This window comes from Musca vetustissima, unplaced genomic scaffold (assembly GCF_032173495.1).
Source record: "Musca vetustissima isolate MV318-11 ecotype Yass unplaced genomic scaffold, APGP_CSIRO_Mvet_v1 utg2750, whole genome shotgun sequence".
NCBI classification, from domain to species: domain Eukaryota; kingdom Metazoa; phylum Arthropoda; class Insecta; order Diptera; family Muscidae; genus Musca; species Musca vetustissima.
Window position 1 is genome coordinate 310,720 of NW_026884925.1, and position 23,514 is coordinate 334,233.

Consider the following 23,514-nt stretch of genomic DNA (forward strand, 5'->3'; position numbering starts at 1 on the left):
CAGAGTTTGAGTGTGGTAATCTAATGACAAGCCTTTCGAGCAAACTCGGCAACACATATGCAATTTGAGTCTTGCAAGCGTGCTACAGATTCGTGATGGAGGACGCCGTCCCTCATTCGTACACATGCACACATAAATAAAGCGGAAGTGTCCGCGATTGATTCGTGGGAGTGTAAAAGTATGCGTTCTAATGAACGAACTGCTTCGTGAGCTCCACAAAAACTAGAGAACTAACCGAGCACTGATATCAGTGGCGATCGTGTGTGGTGTTCAGCATCGGGAGCCGTTGGGATACCACCACCACGTGTGTATCAGCACTTATGTGTGTGTGTATGTGTGCGCGCATTGGCATGTTCTTTTGGTATTGCTGCTACCACAATCACCACAAGTTCTGCTGTCGCGTTTCCCTTTTGGGGAGCGATCGAGAGTTTCGTTTACAGTTCGCTTTGAGTAGTATGGTCAGTTGCTCGCTGGCACTCTTTCTCAACGGTTGTGTTCGTTCGTCATTCATTCCAGACAAGGAATGCCAATACTCTTTGCTTTGACCCAATATTGTGCAGAAAATAACGCGCGGTCCTGCGGGATATATCCATTCTGTGCCGTTGTGCTTATATCGCACACACACATATATAACTGCTGAGTACAAGGATACTACAAAGGATATGTGCGAAAAATAATTATTAAAATACATTAAAAAAAACAGTTTATTCAAAAGCAAAACCAAATTAAATTGAAAATTGAAAGTGATCTACACCGTTTGAGTGAGAATTTACAAATAACATTACTCGAAAGAAAAGGATATTGTGTAACAATAATAGTTAAACCCTACCCAAAATGGATTTATCAAGGCGGTCCCGGTAAGCAAAAACGAATTTCTATAATAATATTAGTTTTTAAAAATAATAAAAGCAGCAAGGACAATATGAATGTAGGTCATCCTGAAGTGAAATCCTAGACAATTGAACGTTTACAAATGCAATAACTAAATAACAATATCTCTGCGGTGAATTGCGTGTTCATCGAACAGGGAATTTCAAAACTATATTTTGATTATAGAGTAGTGTCATGTATCTACGATTTTGCATTATATATCCCTAATAATTGGCCAAAGTGGGCTTTGTTACATGTAAGAAATTAAATAAATAAATATATTATGCACAATAGCTTTAAAACGTCGAAATATTAAATTATATATTTTTTCAATCCTGTTATATAAAAATGTGAAATTAAAATCCTTATGAAGACCAGAACTATTATTACAAATGTTGATCGAAGATCAATATGATATAAAAATATAAAAATATATAAAAATAAAATTAATAATATATATTTGTGAAGTGATGCTAAATGCAAATCACATGTCCACCATATTTTACATTTAAAAATAATAATGTTAAAGCTATCGACATTTTAATATTAGACGTTACCTATATTATTGGGATATTGCTGGAATGTCATGATTTATTTCTAAAACGGAATTTAGAATATTTTAGACAGGTTACTTTTGGTCTATTCCCATACTGCTAGACTCTACTACACCTTTTCCACACGTTATTAAAAACATATCAAATGTAATTCCATTTGTAATTCACAAACATATAATTTGCAATTCATAGAATATCTTTCGAATTCATAGAATTCCATTTGAAATTAATAAAATTCCATTTTTCCTAACACAATTTTTGGTAACACATAAAGGATATGTATGAATTTGAAATTAATTGTTACGAATTACAACTGAAATTTCATGAATTACAAGTGAAATGTTAAGAATTTCGAATTTAATTCTTTGAATTTTAAAAGAATTTCTTTAAATTTCAAATGAAACTGTACGAATATCAAATTGAAATATACGAATTACAAATAAAATTTTTTCAAATTTCAAATCGATTTTTTTGAATTTCAATTGAAAAGTTTATATGTAAATTTTTCGGTGAATTTTAACTAAAATAAAAGAATAGCTCTAATATTTGTTTCTGAAATTTCTTGTAGTAAATTAAAAAATTACTATGATTTCATTATTTCTTCGAACAAAAAACGAATAATTTTCCTCAATATCTTGTTTTGTTGTTGTTGTAATTTACAAACCGCTACACAGACTTGTGTGATTTTAATCAATTTATCAATTTATAGATCACGTACATATTTATAAATAATTTTTTAGGTGGATATATGACTTTAATATAATTTTAATAATGATACAATCTCCTATAATTTTCCCATATTTCGCGAAAAAAAATTCACGAATTTTTATAATATCTTCATATTAAGCCATATATCCATGCTTTTGGTCAATATAATAAACAGCGAAATTTAATAATATATAAATATTAAAATATATATATATATATATATATAATGCCCAAAATTAAAACCTCCATAACTTTTGCACGCACCAACCAAAAACTTGATCGCGGAATCAGAGTCAAGACATTTTTCTATATATATACATAGTTAAATCATCAAAAATCATTGATTTACTACGAAAAAAAATTCGATTTTTTGAAAATGGAATATTAAAATATTGCATATATATATATATAGGATCAGTCTGTTAACCTCAGATATATTGATATTGAAATCTGATTCTATCCTGCTACGAATGCATGTTACGAACAGTTTTGTATTCCATTTTCTTTGGGCAGTTGTTGATAATGTTTAAGCAGTCATTTTCAGCGGTGTTAACAATTTCAGAACTTTACTTGTTAGACAGCAAAAAAGCCCATCTTCATAAAAGATTATATATTGTAATAAAATTATATAAAATTACTTTCTGCCCTATTGTGGCAGACCATTTTAGAGTTTTACAATTCTTTGAAACTTCCAGTAAACAGAAATGTAAAAAAAGTCACATAAAATGCCTCACTGCTTGGACTGTGTTTTAATTTATTACCATCTTCATCTTTTTGAAGGTATCTATGAAACGGGCGTAATAAATTCTTTATAATTCCTCTGGTTCTTCTTTTTCTTATTCGTGGACGGTGTTTTCTTCTTCTTTTCGGTTGCGTTATTTTATACTTATTTTTGGGATTGTATCTTTTTAGTGTTGCAATTACTTGACCTAAGTTAACGAACTGAAATGACGACCGAGTTGCTGACTGACTGGCTAGTTGGCCAGACGGCAGAGTACTGTTTCACGTGTATAACTCAAATGGATCAAGAAGGGCAGGTGGGGTGTACGAGGGCGACACAAGCAAACATGTGCTATGTTTGTACGTATGTATGAAGATGGCCAAAAGAAAAGTAAACGTTAATATTTTTTTTTTGCGTTTCGTCCACATTCGCATTTGCCGTTGCCGCTGTTGTCGTTTTTTATGGCTTATTACGGACATGGGACATGCGACTGACCGACAATATGAATGTCTGCCCAAATTCGAAGGAACAAGCAAACGGTTTTCATGTTGGTCACGAACATGTGGGCACACAGAAAGAATTTCCATTCGAAAACCAATGATTTGAAGTTAATAATATTGCTAATCTTTCGCGTGTTCTTTTTCAATTTCACAAATAAACATTGTGTCTTGATCAACATTTTCAATTTTCAAACAACAAAAACAACACTTTCAAGTGTTAAATTTTCGTAGTACAGTAAAGTACGGTTATAGCGAACTAGTAGGGACCAATCAAATTAGTTCGTTATAGACAAAGTTCGTAAGGCAACACCAAGGATTAGGAGAAAAACATATTAAGTTCACAAATATGTAATTTTTGTGTCCTTTTTGGCAATACTCTAGCTTCTATTTTCCTTTGATGAACCTGAGATTTTTTGTGAAGATTGCAGAATAATTTTTGAGCAGGTTTGTCATCATTAAGTATTTTGTACATTTATGACAAGTTCGTTATAATCGAATTAAATTAAATAAAAGCAGAAAGATGGGACCGAATAGATACTTCGTTATAAAAAAGTTCGCTATAAGAGTAAAGATTTGAATGAAAAGTATGTCTTCAAGCGTTGGGATCAGGAAATGTGTTCGCTATAAAGAAAGTTCGTTATAAGCGTACTCGACTGTAGTAGTACGTGCACGTCTGAACTCTGTGGCCACTTTTGGATTGTCGAGATCTGTGCCTTTCACGCACAATACTTGTTGGAGGAATGCATGTCGATTAGGATCACATGAAACCAATTGAAATCTTCATCATTTCTGTACCCGCTAAGCAGTGATTTGATATCGGATCTCAAGTGCTACAGTTCAGGCATTAGAGCAATTGCATGTTAGGTAGTTGTTAAAATATTGATTTTCTGCAAAAATTTGCCAGCATTCCAAAAATGAAAATAAAAACCTTCACATTCAATTATGTTTAAACAAAAGTTCTACGTTCCAACATATCGTATCGCTGTGTGTTAAATTCGCCTTCCATATGTTGATGCGATAATTCGGTAATGTGTATGACCGAAAATCAAGTGAAAAATATTTGGAAAATGAAAAAAAAAACAAAAAAAATTTTTTTTTTTTTGAATTGTTGTGACTGAATTGTCGACACGGACAATTGTGGATGATGGAAAATTATAGTTGTTGTGTTTATCGAGCATTTTTCTATTATGTTGTTGTTGCTGATATGAAAATCGCTTCACCATATATCGCTCACTTGCTGCAATACCGGCATAAATCAAAAATAGCGATTTTTGAGTTAATAATACAGAATTGTTCGCAATATCAAACTTTGTGTTTTGGGAAAAATAAAAAAATGAATATCTCTTTCATACTCTGATTGAGAAGCTGTTAGAGTTAATTTGTTCTTTATAAGGTGTAAGTAACTGGAAAATTTAAAACAAATTTTCTGCAAAATCGCTTTTTTATTTATGCCCGTCTTTCAGCAAATGATCGCAGTGTATGTCAGCCGTTAAATAATTTTGGTTTTCCTTATGCCCATATACGGATTTCCGATGACAAAAGTTGAAAGTGTTGAAGTTTTCATCATAGCCAAAGCTGGAAAAAACTATTTTTTTAATTTTTGGTTATATAACAATCCAATCGTTAACTTTGGATCCAAAAGAACTAGTAAAAATATTATTTAAAACGACCGCCGGATTTGTGCGCTTTAAACGATAGTCGTTATATGCGATACCAAATGAATAGCTTTCGTTATAAACTATTTCGACTGAATGTTAAATAAACACCGGCAATATAAAGTTATGTTAATTTGACATTTTTTCACACATTTATTTTTTCCATTTAAAGATTTTCCACAATTGGAGTTCCACGTAAATCTCTGAAATTTTTTCCTTAACAAAAAATTAAAAATTATTTGAGGTGAAATATGAAGATATCCATTATATTTTGTCATATTTACTTATAAATACATCCAAAATTAGTTTTACATATTTGACATTATTAACTCTCCAATATTACTCTAATATAATTTATTTCGAAAACGAAAACGATTGTCTCCACAAATCTTGTAATACTGAATTGTAGTTACAAGCAAGTTTGAAAATATTTTATTTTTGCCCAAACACTACACATGTACAGGATGGCGATTTTATCCGTTTTAGAGGATTCTAAGATTTGACCCAGTTCTCCTCGACTTGTGGCATTCTGAGATGAAATCTAATTTCATCTCCATGTCGGATGCTCCAGTTATACATTTGTTTAGATTTAAATAAACTTGAAATTAGTTTGTCTTTCTCTGGCCGTCCAACCACCCAGACCATAGCTGGAGAACTATGATGCGCACTCACTTCAAAGTGCTTCAGTGCGGGGAAACACCAAATGCTCCTTTATTTGCCGCTATTCAGTGGTTGCGTGAGTGTTTACATGGAAATCTTTATTTAGCCGAATTAGATTTCTAGTTTTCGTTAAGACGGTGGCAAAGGTGAGGTTGGCTGACTGACTGAATGACTGTCGATAAAATAAATATTTACATTAGCGTTGAACGTTAAAAGCTAAACAATCGAGGAACACTTTGTATAGCTGTTGCGACGGCCAATTGATGGGTGGGGAGGATTCTGTAGCGAATACTTTATATTTCCTAAGTATTTTTTAGTAAACTCTTCAAATCAGTATCTGAATTGAAATACACAAAAAAGTTACATTTATCTTTAGATAGATGAGTAATCTTCCATTTTATGAACTCATACATACGTATATGAACTCATACATATATAGGATACGTGTGTGTTCAGGATTGAATAGTTTGTTAAATTTCGAACATTTTCGCGGTTTATTTTCACGTTGATGTATAATAAATATTAATTAGGCAATAAATTATGAATGGACCGAGGAGTGATAAGATATCTTATTATGTATTAATTTTAATGTATGTATGTATTAAATAAACGTTAAAATTAGAAACGGAACACGATATGCAATTGTAAAGATTTCTTTGGTTTTGATAGTTGAGCTTGTATGTAGTAATTTTCTTCTTCATACGATTTCAATTTCAAAGGCAAATCTATAACAAATGTATTTTTTTTTTTCAAAATGTTAACTTTTACAAAGAACTTATTTGCCCTTTCGCTAAAAACCATATTGAAATAGTGCTGACCTTATACAAAACTTGGCATTTCCATGTGTGTCTTTACTTATTCTATCTAAAGTCGAAAAAATATAGCTAAGTACAGGCACTCATGCCTAATCATTTAATGTTGGTAAATACACTCAGAATTCACATTAGAAATGTAAACATATCATGGTTCAATATCAATCCAATGCTCTCATGTTTTCTTTTTTTTTTTTTTTGGTTAATCAAAACACTGCTTTTGTTGATGGTTTCGTAAAAATCTGACGTAACATTTCATTGTTTTGCTTTCATGGACGACGGGAGATTTCTTGATGGACATACCAAAATGTGAGGTGGGGCCAAAATATAAGTTCCAATGTGAAACAAATTAGAATTGCAATTGCAAGTTGCAGGTGATTGGAGTATTTTTTTTTCTTTTAGAATTTCAATTTGAAGTGTAGAAAATCATGTTACATCAGTTATGCAAATAGTTTCTGGCTGTCATTGGCGAACTTAAAACGTTTCAATCAAATCAAATTGACAACAACAGTAATGCTATAGTTTTATTCCACGAGCAGGAGATATTTGGTGGTTTTGAAAAGGAAATGAACATTAACAACATACATACATGTACACATGTATATTAAGAAAAACTTACATTATTGTATATACAAATGTGATTTCATAGTGCAATGTCGTCTTCGTCTTCTGATATTTTGCCACAGCATTATTTTCCCTAGAAAGTTATGTCCCGCGTTTTCCATTTATTAAAAGTCACAGTAGCCGTCATTTTAATCATGCGACTAATTGCTGTCATTCACATCATTCGGCTTCTCTGGAGTGTTCAATATGGCAAATGCAACAATCGGATGGCCCATTACGGTCCACATTAGTATGATGCGTTCTTAGCGGTCCGTTTCTGTTGTCGCCGTCACTGTGGCATATGTATGTGGTTGCAGGGCAACTTCATGATAATCATTCACCCTTACCACGAAATATGTCTTCAACTCCTTCTGTCTTCTCATCCATCGAAATAAGTGCAACAGAAATACGTCTTTGTATATTTATTTTTGATGGGATGATTGAGGATAAATTCCAAGGAAATTTATGGTGGTTTAAAAAGGAATTTCTCAAGACATTTTTTTGAAATCTTGGGTTAATTTGTCTCAAACCAATTGCAACATGTGTTGTATACCGAGTTTAGTTTTTAAGCGAATAGTATAATAAGTTTGGAACATGTATAACATAGATGGATGGAGTCATTCTAAAAGTGTTTTAATTTCATTCACCCTAATGTCACGTCAAAGAAATTAGAATGAATTTCCTCAATGGTATTTAGAGAGAATATACGTTCATGCATACATATGTATGTAATACTTGTATTTCCAAAAAATGGAAAAAAGATAACACTGCCCATAACAAATGCCAAGAAGATGAGGTTTTTCTTTTAGAATTTGATTAACCTCTGCATGGAACACATTTTATGTTCACATGCGTTCTCTGAGCCCCATGGCCGAACTGAACAACTTTTATGGAAATTTCAAACATAAACCACAAAAATTTGCATTCTCCCAACAGTTTCCACAGTGTTTGAGTTCGTTTTAATTAAATCAATGGATATGGAAACACTATTGAATCTTATCGAACATCGACTTTGGGGTAGGTGCTTAGTATTGGAAGTGCCCAGAATACACAGGAGTACTTGCCACCATTTGTGGCACCTCGACAAGATGTTTGCCCATTGGTAGCTGTCTTGGTAGCAACATCAAATTTGTTATGCCACTCGAAGCATGCTGCCCCGACTGTGTGGCTTGGCACATCAACATTTATAAAAGTGTTTTATAAAATAAATATAAAAGCCTTCGGGCTATGTTTAAGAATAACAACCAAAAACCGCCACACATTTGTTAAATGGTGCCCAAAACATAATCAAAAAAGAAACGAAAAACAACAACAAACTCGGATGATGTTAGTAAATGTCAGACTTGGTTTCAAGTTTAAGGAGCCAAACCAGAGAGATCAGGTTAATGAACTTCATTTCCAGAAACAGTGAATCCCTTTGTTCAGATTCAGTTATAAAAGATATTGTGCTCCCCTCTCCCTCTTCCCAATATGAAGAAGGAGATGTTGCACACCATCGGCAAATGTGGCAAAGATCAAGAAAATTTTTATATTCAAAGAATTTTTATGTTGCGGCAGTCTTTCCATATTTGGGTTGTTGCAGAACAGTTAAACCGAAAGCAAAAACAAAAAATTGTCGCATGTTTCAGATGACACATCGGTAGTCGGACTAAAAATGCATTTTTTGTGGCGGATTTTATATTCAGCAGGTTCCCTAAGGCAAAGTGGTAGATATGATTGGTTGGAATTGCAGAAAGGCAATGTGTCCATACCCAACCAAATTTATTTATATATGTACATATATATAGATTTTATTGTGTCACTTTGTCTTAATTATGTTCAGTTGCTTCTATTAATTAATTACTATTCATCGGCCCGAATTGGTGTTACCTTATTAGGAAATTAGACGTGATTTTAATTATCAAAGATGACAAAGATGTTCTCGCATTCTTCCGAACACTTCCGTATTCTTTGTAACTATGCAGTGCTGTGAAAATAAGCATAATTTCATTGTAAAGCGTGCGGAAGACTGATTAAGAAATTGAAATGTACACACTACATTGCGATACAATCCAAAATGGACTGTTTATAAAATTCTGTGTAATGGAGCGTAAGCGAATTTCACTGTCTACCACTGTTTGTCCTGCTACATAACAGGTTTACCTGTGTACGCGTGTGGTCGACTTTGAAAACGCAAAAAATAACCGCAAATTTGTCGAAAAGGAGAAGATGTCAACACCGAAGAAAGAAATTCAGTTAAGCAAACGTTCAAGATTTATTGTTTCATTCTTTGAACTTACAAAAGTGTTCGTCAAAATGAAGACAATCATAAGGAACAGGTTAAATACATAGGAATGCCGATGTATGTATGTGTGTGGATTTTTCAAATATTCCAAACAATGTTCAATAGTGGCTTCTAATGATTGGCGGTAATCTGGATGCATTAATTGCTTGTGGTGAAGTCATCTTTATGTGCATTCACTTATTGCTGTGTTCTTTGGAATAAAGTACTTTACAGCTTACAACAACAACTCGTATGGATGGCTGAACTTGGGAGATACAAAACACAAGGCAATCATACGAGTGTCTGTCTGGACTGTTTGCTTCGTGTTCATTTAAACCACCAACCACCAGTGGTTGCTTTGTTGAGGTATGCCTTATATGGTGTGGATGTCTGCGGTGCATCTCTGTAAAACACTTGTTTCGTCATGGCGTTGGCGCCTAGTCTTCCTTTTTGATTTTTGGAGCAAGTTGTAATGTGTTGATGTTGTTGTTTGGTTCTCCCGAATTTAGGGAAAATATTTTTTTTTATTGCCATTATGTTGAAAGTAAAGTAATATTGATGTCATGAGTACCTTACATAGGATTTGGTAAGGTAAGGCAGTACTTTAAAGATATAATAGCATGTCTCTAAATGTCAGATTCTTTGATGTTGTTAAATTATTGTTATTGCAACTAGTCCATGTAGAATAAGTGTTGTATTTGAATATTAAATATAAATGAAACTTGCATGAAAATTGCTTGAAAGGTTTCCTAACTGATCCAATCATAATTGACGTAATACAGCATCCAGGAATGGTTTTGAAAACATTGGTGACGGAAGTAAATATTTACAAAAGTAACAAAACAACAACAACATATACTTTTAATTGCATGCGATGCTACATAGTTTTGTGTATGTACATAAGATGGGGTCAAAGCAAGAAAAGTTCTCGCTGTTCTAGGCAAAAAAAAATGTTAACAACAATTTGGCATTTTATGTGTTCTCTTTTTTTTCTTAAGTCATTTCATATAGAGGATATTCAGTTACTCTCCCACACTTTTATATTTTTGAGCATTCCTGGTCTGGAACAAATATATATATATTTTTCCTTTTTATTAACAATCATTGATAAAAAAAAAAAAACTTTGACGACCCTCTCTAATAACTATACAATGTACGACTGAAATGTATCGCCTGATTAAGAGGGTTTGTAATGAAAGTAAACATTTGTCAGTGCGCATAAAATTGAGAAAAAATACACCACTCGTTGCAGGCGGCGCAAATGAATTGCATTCAGATTGCGATGCCTACATACACACACATATGGTATGTTGCATGCAACGCATTCGCAATCATCCTTGTAGCATTGTAGCCAATGCTGACTGGCGATGACAACTTCATATGGCACAGGAACACATTATTGTTTTTGCGTTCATTTGAAAACAAACAGAAAAAGAAAAAGGAAAATCCTGAAAAAATAATTAAAGCTAATTGGCGGTACAAAATAGCACACACACACACACAAAAGACAACAAATAAACATAACAAAACAAAATTAAAAGAAAAGAAAACGGGTAGAGGAAAACCAAAATAAAAGGATAGTACTTACAATGCCGTTCGGGTAATAGAAAAACGTATACCATAGACTTGCTGGAATGAGCAGTAGATATAATTGAAGTCAGTGTATTTTAGCTAATCACTGTCCGCTTACTTAAGACAGGTATGCCATTGTCGCACATTGCAATACAGTTGAATTCGGCTAAGACAAATTTCTAGCGCTTAAACTTATGATAAACATGAAATTAATAAATAATTAAATGAATTGAGTAAGAACTTACATCCTCCGTAGATATTTTGCTTTGATGGTTGTCAGAATGTGCAACATAATTTTACGGGTTGCATATTTAAGAAGTTTTAATGAATTTCGTCGGCATTACAAAAATGATATATTTTCAGTTATTCAAAGCTCGTTTCGTATATATTTGTGTTTTTTCCAATAGCCTTTCCTATAAACGGATTTTAAATTAACTTGTTTTTCTTTGAAGGCAAATAAAGTGTTTGAAAATGCATTCGAAGTATTAGTGTCAATATTAATCGATTTTTCGCTTATACGAATTCGACTGTACAATGCAATTTACTGTCCAATTGGTCATTCTTATTGGAAAAAATCTTTCTTTTTCATCGTAGTAGTAGCCGAAGCAGTGGTCGATATTTCAGCAAATTGTGTCTTGTTTTCCTAACACATTTTTTCAAAAGCAAATATTCAGCATTGCATTTATTTCAAAAACTTTCTGTCAACAATTTGTCAAGTTCGGAAGATTTTATGTTCAGCCAGAAGTGCATGATCAAAGGTCTGGCATAAACGCTGTTTACGTCACTTATAAACCTAAACACCTGGCCACTTCTCTACAAGTTAGGATTTAAATCTTATATATCGTATAGTTTCTTGGAATTCATTTACAAATTAATCAGTATAATTTAAAAATTATAGTATAACCCATACTCAATAAAAACTGAACGAATAATCGTGTCTGACTTGTCATCTTGTTTTCTTTTCCATGTTAGAATCACCACACTGTGGTGTAGGGTGTTGCAAACATGCAGATACCTCCAAGTATGCTGCATGAATTTCTCGATATTTGTTTATTTTCTATAAAACATTGTTCAAGTTCTCAACATTCCACACCCCTTACTCTGGTACTAGGCATGAACAATTCACAAACGCACCTACATAGTTAATGCGAAACATTCTGTTTATCCTACGTAATCGAATTGACCATCGACCATCGCATAGCGATGATTAGTTTTATATTTCAGCATAGAGAAACGATGAACAATGCCATTGAAAAAATAAAGAAATTGTATGTTTAGCTTTTCTCAGTTTGTTCTAACCAGATCCGCCCACATCGCCAGCGGTCAGAGGCACCACATAGTTGGAAACTTTGATCACGTCTATTGGTGTAGTATTCGGCGTACAAAGGAAAAATGCCAAATGTTTGGTTTTGCACGTTATCATCGAAATGAGTGAATTTATTGAATTTGCCGCAACAGGATTTTTTGAGATATTTTCACAGACAGTGCGGTCTATATAACAAAATATTTGATTGCCTATTTGTGTGTTTTTGTAAGCGTATACCGCGTTAATTGTTATGACATGACGATGATGTATATTAGTATGAATATCTGACAAACTTCTCGACATATATTAATATATTAATATTTGTATACCTAATTTAGATGTCGGGTTCCATTCAAATTCAAATCCCTTAGCCTAATTATGGTATCTGTTTTTTAATTATTACTTGATATGCAGAATCTAAATATAATTTTAGGACATAACATAATTTAATGAATAATTTTCAGTCCTTTATAAAAAAAACATCTGGGGATAGTATAGGCAACAAAAATAATTATATACTTTACTTTAATTCTATACTTTAAATAAGGATACACATTGTTTAAGGCATAACCTCAAGATCATTACATCATAGGACGGCCAATCAGGTTAATATACCTGATTGGCCGTCAATCAGGCAATTAAAAATTAAACAGAAACAATATTGGTGTTTTATGTCTTGGAAATCGTATCTACTCATTGCCCACAGTGCCCGCAATAGTTTAGTACAGCATCAATCAATGTTTGCCAAATAAATTATTGGAGGGTATTATTTTTTGTTTTAGTATTTCAACACATAATTAGAGAACTTTTACTTCAAAGAGATGAATGGTCTGAAAAATAATCAATTTATTTGTTGACCTCATTTAAATTGTTGGCATTGGGATGTTTCGGGGTAATGCCGCTGCTTCCTATTTGAGTTCACTACCAGTACCTGGTATGTGTATTCCACACTGGAAGGATTTCTTGTTTATTGCCAATTGTGAAGTGTTTTTAAATTGTTCGTAAGAAATTTGTTTATTGTAATGTTGGTGTTGTTAGTTGTTGCTGTTATATAGTCATTTATTATAATAAACTCTTCGGTGAATAATTTGAGAACATTTTCTATTTTAATAATTTTATGTTCAAAGAAATAAACATAATTTAGATGTTGACGTACAGAATTTGCAATTAACAGATAAATAATATATTTTTTTTTGAATACTTTACGCTTCATCATTATGATAAAATAATTTACCCTAAAATTATGTTCTCTACATGAAACGGGACGAAATCAAGGGCATTTGTTGTTTTGCATATTATAATATTAGTGTAAATAAAAGATGGTACAAAGTCCAAAGTGGACCTACTCGTATGTGAGACATTTTATTTGAAGGTTTTTAGACACTAGAAAGAAATTAGAATTATGTTTGCGAGATCGATGATTGGGAAAATAACGCGATTTTATTTGGTATTAAACGCTGACTCATATAACTTCAAATTAGAGATAGGTGCCAATTCAAATCAAAGTTACCAGAAGTTAGACCGATTCTCACGTAATTCAATAGGGTCCAATAGGGTCAGTGCCAAAATGTATAATTTGTAAAATTAAAGTAATATTTTGATATTCTGTAACCGCTATATAATAATGTCGTTAATTAAAGAAAAAACAAATCGGAAAATTAACAACTAACATAAAATAGTCGCTAAGCCCAACCGGCATATAGAAAAATAACTTAAACCGACATTTATTGTTAATGGCTAATAAAAAAAATACCCGAAGATGACTGCCGAAAACAGTCGAAATATTGGAAAATAAAAATAAACAAAAAGAAAAAAAATAAAATTAGCGATTTATTCAATTGACCTAGAGCTAAGCAAAAATCCACAAATGATTATGTTAATCCCACTAAGCCTTAGCACTGATTTATTTCATATGCTTGGGTATATACGATACTCATATGTCTAATTTTTTTTTAAACAAAAGCATGATTTCCAAATTAATTCCTTGAGTATTTATATCATGTAGTATATGACAATCGGTAACATATCTACGATAAAAACCGGCCCAAGAATCAGCCTATTGCATTCCGGACACCTGCATGTTATTCTTTCTATTATTAACATATTGAGTTTCATTAGAATAATACTCAAAATATACTTCTTAAACTGGGAAGAAATTAAACAAACTAATTTATATATCCGCTGTATGTTCTGACACAACAAAATGTTAAAATTATAGAATTGTTTGTTTGTTTATAAAAAATAGAATACGGAATAAATTATTGCACAGTTGGGGTATTAGTGGGAAATTTGAATAATTCCATAGAAATGGGGAATTTATGTGGAAAAACTATTAAAATATATAAGTGTGCATGTGTGTGTGTTTGTATTGCATATTATCTAACCGATTGGAAATGGACATTTTTTAAAATATCTGTTTGTGTGTTTTCAAATAAATTGGAGCATAAAGGATTGTCTGTCCCCAAACCGGAATACACGTACGAAGCTTCTGGAAGGTTTTTCTGGCCGACACCACCCCATCGTACATTTCCCTCCTACGTATGTGAGTTCAATATCTCCAATTGCACCATGCCATGTGATGATACAATCACTGTTTATGCGAATTCTGAAACACATAATTATCGAAACATAAAGTTTTTTATGTGTTCCTTTAATGTCTTTTGTTTAAAAAAAGAACATTTTCACAAGAATGCCACTTGGCACACATGTTGCATTTATAGCAAAAAAATATTTTGTTTGCAACAACTAAAATCGCCAAAATAACTCGAAGCAGAATACATGCGTTCAAATAGTTTGACAAGGTCGATTTTCAAACCACTTTCCTTGTCGGCACGAGTCGAAAATGAAAGTGATCGCAGCTTTCGACTCCCCTTTGGTTTGTCATTATGACAATGAGCTTTCTGTAAAATATATTTGCTTCTAAATATGACAAAAATCCGAAAGTACCTATTCTTCAATGCAGATACATTTCTTTTTTCCAAGTGGCATGATAAACAGATATTACTGAGCGCACCCAATAAAAATGCGAAATATCAGCAGCAAAAGTTGCATTTGTCTTCAGCTGCCCTGCATCCAGGACAGTAAAAACAGTCAAATGATTCCCTCAGTGTTGTTGCTGAAGCAGATACGCATACAAAGCCCACATCATTTTGAATGGGTCGACGAAGCAAGGACGGACATAGAACACAAATGCCGCAAAACTGAAAGCGATTACAAAACATGAAACAAGTCTCCTTCTCACAGGCACTAAGCGACGAGACCCACAGACGCACACCAGTTGCGGACGACGATGATGCTGTTGCTGCTGCTGATGATGGCCCAGTCACAACAGCCACTGCCGCTAAATTTGATGGTGTTTGCTACAAAGAAAAGCATGAGGCAATATTTGTGCAAGTAAACAACGACATGATAATAAATGATTTTATTATTTATTTCGTTAGCTTTTGTACTTAGATCGCACAAATGCCGGCGAACACACTGAGTCAGTGAATTAATTTTAGGCTCGAAGGTGTACAATTAAGGCGGAAAAATCTTCGATATGTAAAAAAGGACATTTTCGGATGTGGATTGCTTTAATTGACAAATAAATTCGGATTATTCCTCAAGACTATCGACTTTGTTAGTTTTCAATTTGATTAATTTAGAGAAAATAGACATCCATCATGTTGGATGGTTGTATGTGCAAAATGAATATTTTAAAAATAAAGAAAGCAATATCCATCTGGTTGTAATGGGGGAGTGGTGTATGTGTCATCATGCACGCGCCTTTCACAAACAAGAATAGAGGTCCAACAATAATTTACTGACTAAATTATTCGTCTTTCTTGTATCATCTTCGTCTTGCTGCATGTGCAACGGCTTGTTGTATGCGACATTATTGATATCGTTGCAAACAACATACATATCTTTTTTTTGCGTAGCATTTATTAGCGGCTTCTTAACTAGACATCATAACTATAGACCTCATGGCATGGCTGATTCGCCTTTGTTGTTGGTCTTCTTTATCGTCGCCAAGAAACGTCCCAAGAACAACAGCAATGAGTAATTCCATAGGCACCTAACCATGTCCAACTGCACAACTACAGAGTGGTGATGGACACCAATGTGTGTTGGTGTCCGACCATGTATGCATCTGTTGACTAGAAGAATTTCTCGGGTATCCCTTTACTTTAGTAAGCACTGCTTTCTTCATCCACAAATTGGCTGTGCCATAACACAAATGGGAGGAGGTGCCCTCATCATCTTCTTTAAATAAATTGTTGTAACGATATTGTAGTATAAACACCACCAACAACAATAACAAACAACAACAACAAAGTAAAAAAGAATCGGCATAGCCAGAGAGAGCATCGTTGCAGTGTTATTGCATCGGGTTAATCAAGTGGCATGGGAAACTGTCTGTCATGCTGTACACTTGCCCATTGAAGGCATTTCTGGGTTTATTGATGGGGCTTTTCAACGCACATCAATAAAAGCAATACCATGGTGAGAAAGAATTCCAAACATCTCCATTGGAATAACATCGAATTGGTAAAGTAAAATAAACATTTTTTTCCATCATCCAGAAACCGAGCCATAAATTCTAGCAATTACAGCCGGTGGTCTATGTGAATGTGTGTTGTATTTGTTTTTGTGGATTTCAATTCAACAGGTGTAAATTTTCGAATATAAAGTTGTGTAATTGTTCTTAAAGTGGCTCTATTTTGCTATGCATTGAAACTTTGTTATTCGTTTAAAGAAGAACAGGTTGTTGTTTGTTTGTTTTATTTTCATTAACACCTCAATATTGACTTCATTGATCGAAGGATCAAGTGGCAAAATAGTTCAACAGATTTTAACAGAGTGAATTTTGCCTGGAGTGTGTTGCAAAACAATTTGAATGCAATTCATTCATTGAGGCATTGCTGGACATTTAGATGGAATTCATTCAAATTTATTGAACGCAAATTTTGCGGCAATTTCAAAAAGTGTATTTCTTTCTTTGGTTATTACTGATCCAATTTTTTTATGAACAAGCATAACTGTCCACATGGATTGGATGTAACATATCACATCGAAGCTTTGGTAAGGCTTCTTCCGTCGTTGTTAAATGGAATTTTGCAGACGCATCAGAGGTGCATTCATTTTTTTAGGTTTCACCAAGAAATGTTTGTTAGGGTCGTTGTTGGGTAGATTTCGTTATTGTATTTTTATAGCTGATTATGGCAGACATTGTAAATAGTGACTTCTTCAGGCATATGGAGGTTTTTGATGGCCAAAAACTAAAGCAACTGAAATTGTAAACTGAATAAATTACCTGTAACTTTTTTACAATTACAAATAAACTTGTACGTGGCATTGAATTTATAAGAAGCTCAATTTGATTCTTGGGTGTACTTTTCCTGATACCTTGAACCTTTGGGAAGAGGTTATGTCTGTTCAACTGTTCAGAGAAAAACCTTCGAGAATTATTTTTGTTAACATTTAGGAAACAAATAATTAACCGGGTAATTTTATATTAAAAAATAATATTCATATAAATACAATTAATGTGAATTTAAAATGCTTCCGATTGTAGAGTCTCAGGTCAATACTACGATGCGTTAAATATTTGATTCCCCCAACAATCGACACTGTAACATTAGGACAAATATGCAAAACGTACAAACGTGTATGACACGCACGCCAAACAAATATCATGTGAGAAAGTATGACCATAAACGTAGACAGTTGGACGCCTGTGTTGCGATACGGCTCAACCAAATAATAATGAACAACGATAATCTCTTCTCTCCCGGTCGTACAAACACAGACAGGACCATGCTAAATATTTATCTGTTTGTATGTAACACCTCCCTACCAGGCCCCTCCGATGTTCGTGCAATCTAAACGTATAAACGAAATGACTGCAAGGTTTTGTGTTTTTGTTTGACTATGTTTGATTTTGGATTTTGGTCCGCTGCCAATTTCATTTTGTCACTGCGAGTGGCACGCGACTTTCACATGCCAATATTTGTAGCAACCAGCGATGGCAGCGGGAGGGACAATACTGCAATGAATTGGTAGTGGCGCTGATATGTAACGTTACGCTTTGACGCCTTGCCCCCAGCAGGCATTCGCTGTACTAGACTAACTGTTATTTTCCTTGTTCGGTGTGGAAATTTATATTCCAAAAAAATGTTGATTACTGTGTTTGTACGAAATGTGAGAAAGATGAGTGTTATGAAGAAGATATATATCGACACGACTGAAATTGGTTCGATATTGGGGAATCTCTCGACTCGTATGTGTATTTTCATCATAAAACGTATTTTCATCGTAAAACGTACACAAAACTTCTTGATTAAGATGCAATTATTTATGTGACTTATTCTCAACAATAACAACAAGAATGGGTTGATTTCTTCGGTTGGAAATTGTACCAATGTCCATTAAGACAAAATACCGGCTGATAACACCCGCAGGGTGGTTGTTCTTATTCACCTTTACATATTGTGGTGAATAAGACATGTTTAAAACAAATCGTTCGCTATAAAAAATTATAGCATTTTATAGTATATAATGCGCCCAAAAATATGCTATTTCTAAACTGGTTGACTGTAACACCAGTGTTGGTAAATGCAATTCTATTTTTGTATGCATGCCACAATAAAGGACATTGAAATTGAGTTCAGTTTAAAATAAACACGAATTGATACGTTGAATTTCATTACATTTCGCACTCAAACAGGGGCATAAACAGAAAATATTTTTTTCGATTTAGTTTGAGTTAATTACAACAATTTCAAAATTAGTATTGAAATGGAGTGCATCTCCATCAGATGTCACTTATCCCCCCGCCTACAAAAAGAGTTTTGTTGATATGTTGAGTTTATTTCGTTTATTTCCGGCCGAAGATGAAATTGTGTTACATGTCAAGCATGTGGCATTCTGAATATAGCCTCTTAAAGACATCACAAATGTAAGATGAAAAATATGAATATTCCTAAGAAGCAAATAGACATGTTTGTGTCTTTACACACACATGTGAGTAGACCTACAATCGACTACGACATCTAGAATTTTTGGCTCCCAAAAATAGAAATAATTCGGGGAGTATTTTAACTCCATACCGGAAAACGAATGCAAACAAAAAATATGAATGCGTCATTTACGATAATGGATTTTCTCAGCAGGCCATTTGGTTACGATGAAGTTATGTTGTACAATGTTGATCTGTGCAAAACACACGGTGGCACCAAATAATCTACGCGATTTGGCCTATTCGATTGCTCTCAGTTAATTCGTAGTTTAAATTTTAAACTGAGGGCTAAGGGCTGAGTTTTAAACTTTAAACCTTGCTGTGTGAAACAATAAAACATAATAACTAAGTAAAGCTGAACCTTACCCCATAGCCCATTGCCATCATTTTGCAATTGCTATCCATTGAGCAGCGATTGTATCCATAGATATTGGAAGTGATGCAAATGTGGTATAGGTTGGTAATGTGGTATAGTCACTTTTTTTTGTAAACTGAAAATTTTAGAATAACTGAAACATGTTGTATAGTTTGTTGTTCTCAAAAAAATAAGATAGCAATGATCTGTTTAATTTATTTAAATCACGTTGAGAATCAGTACCAAAAATTAAAATTTTCATGAAAATGACTTTTTTCGGTTCAAGTTTAAAAATAATTTTTTGTTTTACGGATGTAATTTAATCGTTATTACTAAAGCATTAAAATAATTAGTATGAACTAAAAATCAAATAATATGCGCGATTCCACCACATAATCACCAATTTAGGAAAAAACTAAACATTTCTTCAGTAAACACAAGTGCAGGTAATGTGGTATACCTTGAGTCTGCATGAAAAAAGCCAGCACTAGACAAAATCTTATTACTATTTGAAACATTTGTACTCTACGAGAGTACCACAAGGATGAAAAACAAAGGCTATGAGTTTTAACGACTTCTCCATACAAAAATTAAATATTGCCATGTGTAGACATTATTACATATTACAAATTAAAGTTCCACTCAACCTATCCGTTCAAAATCTTAACAGACATAAATCTCGAGCTAATTCGCATTCATTAAAAACAATAAATTATATAAGATATTAATTGGAAGTGAAAATTATACTATACCACATTAACATCATGTGGTATACCACATTACCTTCACTTTTTTTTATATCACTTTTAATGGAATTTCAAATATTTTCTCAAATATCTCTTAAATTGTTAGAATAATTTTATTTTCAAATTGATACATGAAAAGACAACACATGTAGCATGTTATGTGCAAAATTTCAATTTAATCGGATAAAAAATAAAAATTTGGCAATCTAAAAACAAATGGGTATACCACATTTGCATCACTTCCTATAATACTAATTTTTGGGAGCTTATATTTCATGTCATATCCTATTTATATTATTTAACGATGTGGATTCTTTGAAACAAAAAAAATAATAATTATAAAAACACTTTTTTCCAAAACTTAGATCATCAAGCTCGACTCGAAAGAGTATAAAAAATCTCTTAAAATTACTTTCAAATGATCACTGCCCTTACAAGGCAAAATTCAAATAACAAAAATCACTTTTTTCCAATTTCAAAAATGTTTACAAATATTTTGGTTCAATTATATTTATTTATTTAATTCATGATTAGTACCATGTGAAATATATAAAAATAACTTTATACTAAAAAGTAGTGAGTTGAAACAAATTAATACGAACAAAAGTACATCAGTATATTGATAATCCGCCCTCTATAATTATCTGATCCTCATCAGTTGATTTCTTGGAACTTCCCGTTCTTACTACGCGTTATGACCATATTAAAAATATTTGTTTACTTTTTGGTAATTTTTAAAATTGTGAATGTTTGTGCAAATTCAGATTGATGAATGAAAAAGAACATCAAACAGCGACTTAAATTCAATGAAGAGCTTAGGAAAGGAACCGGACGTGGACTATTTATCCTTGAATTTAAATGCATTCCATGTACTCCAAATGAAATTCGAAACAAATTTAAATATACCATGAAGGCATACAAAACGTATTTCGGTGTCGGAAATAAAGCAAAATTTAACTGCTCCAAGATTCACAAATACGGACAAAATATTCTGGATGTAGAATTTTGTTCCAAAACAAGTGTTTCCACTATATTTTTTTGTTTAAATTTCATCTCCTTTTCTGTGTAAATTTCATCTCCTTATGTTATCTGTTGTATCAACTGAAATTCAAGTCATATCTGTGTGCCCATCCATCTGTACTTCATTAAGTTATGATGTTCTTTCCGTTCTGGTCAAAGGCAAAACCAATAGTTTTGGCAATGACATTTTGAAATGGACTAAAAACTTTATTTCATTTTCTATGAAAGTCATAACTATGGCATTGTTAGAGGCTGAAGTATAAGATAATCACCGCATAGTTTTGCTCCGCAAAAAATTTAAGTTCATAACATGTATTTCAATAAAAATAAAAAAATTTCAAACGCATTGTCATGATTTAGATTAGGCGAGTTTACTTGCGGCAAGTCTTTGTTTGTAGGAGAGAGGGGCAAAGGGATAAATATACCTTGCTCCAATCTGTTCTCATTTTGGTAATATGTATTTGTGTAAGGAAAATTGACATCACTTGTGTCAAATTTGGAATATTGAGTAAAATTTCGTGTCAACCGGAATATCTGAACCGATTTTCATTTTTTTTTCGCATTTTTAGCAATAAAACATAAATCTAATTTCATTTTTTTACTAATGTGTTCTTAATTATTATCCTCAACAGATTACCGCCCTTGATAGCATTCCTTATAATTGTCTGTGTGCAGAGTTCTCAAGCCAGATTTGTAAGTTAAACCTACACACTACACACAACCTTTCGGAATTCACCCATCACATTTTCTCTTTTGCAGTTTGGAGACAGACTTAAGCGACAGAATGGCGCGAACATGTATTTACCAGCTAGTTCAATTGTTCCCGGCGGCGAAGGTAATGATCCTAACGAATGGACCGAATGGAGTTCTCCATCCGAATGTTCACGTTCTTGTGGTGGCGGTGTTTCGTATCAGACGAGAGAATGTAGGAGAACGGGGTAAGAATTAATGCAAACAAGTGCTGGAGAAAAGAAGGATTCCTTTCAACATATTGTGTATTTATAGGCCTGACGGTTCGCCATTGTGTAATGGTGGTAATCGCCGATACTTCTCTTGCAACACTCAAGATTGTCCCGAGGATGAGCCCGATTTCAGAGCTCAGCAGTGTTCGCGTTTCAACAATGTACCTTTTGACGGTATCTACTACAATTGGGTGCCCTACAAAAGTGCGCCCAATCCCTGTGAACTCAATTGTATGCCCAAAGGTGAACGATTCTACTACCGACACAAGGCTAAGGTTATCGACGGAACTCGTTGCAACGATGAAGATTTGAATGTGTGCGTCGACGGTCAATGCCTGCCGGTGGGTTGTGATATGATGTTGGGATCGAATGCCAAAGAAGACAACTGTCGTCAATGCGGGGGAGACGGAACTACGTGCCGCACCCTGAAGGATCGCTTTACAACTAACAACTTGGCTGCCGGTTACAATGACATACTCTTGGTACCGAGTGGAGCCACCAATATTCGTATAACTGAAACCGAGCCTTCCAATAATTATTTGGCATGTCGCAATCTCACCAGTCACTACTACTTGAACGGAAACTGGCGCATAGATTTCCCCAGACCAATGTTCTTTGCAGGTTCCTGGTGGACATATCAGCGCAAACCACATGGATTTGCCGCACCAGACCAGCTAACTTGTCGTGGTCCAATTACCGAATCGATTTATATTGTTGTCCTGGTTCAGGATAAAAATGTCAGCGTTGATTACGAATACAGTATTCCTCAGACGGTTATTTCCAATACCCCAGCTGTTTACAATTGGACGCATATGGAGTTCGGACCCTGTAGTGCTTCCTGTGGTGGCGGCATTCAACATCGTAATGTCAGCTGCAACAATCGCTTCAACTTGGACAAGGTGGATGACCATTTCTGCGACGAAAGAACAAAGCCTGTCGAAAGCCAAGAATGTGGAACTGAGCCATGCGCTCCCCATTGGGAAACATCTGAGTGGGGCAAGTGTTCCAAGGGCTGTGGTTCGGATGGCACCCAAGATCGTAATGTCACTTGTGAAAGGATATCTCCAACTGGAGAACGCACCGTGGAAGATGATTCGGTGTGTTTACAAGAAGTAGGCAACAAGCCCGCCACGCAGCAAGAGTGCAATCGCGATGTCAAGAATTGTCCAAAATACCATTTGGGCCCGTGGACACCGGTATGTATAAT

General features: G+C 33.8%; 1 protein-coding gene across 1 annotated transcript in view; it reads left to right on the forward strand.

The window, feature by feature from the left end:
* Nucleotides 1–837: 837 nt before the first annotated feature.
* The window catches only part of LOC133332027 (papilin), a 33,563-nt gene continuing 10,886 nt past the window's right edge, over nucleotides 838–23,514 (forward strand). The window contains exons 1-4 of the mRNA XM_061540412.1: nucleotides 838–857; nucleotides 21,978–22,038; nucleotides 22,105–22,283; nucleotides 22,351–23,503. Coding sequence (XP_061396396.1) covers nucleotides 22,141–22,283; nucleotides 22,351–23,503 — 1,296 coding nt within the window. The 5' untranslated portion in view covers nucleotides 838–857; nucleotides 21,978–22,038; nucleotides 22,105–22,140. The remainder of the gene's footprint in view (nucleotides 858–21,977; nucleotides 22,039–22,104; nucleotides 22,284–22,350; nucleotides 23,504–23,514) is intronic.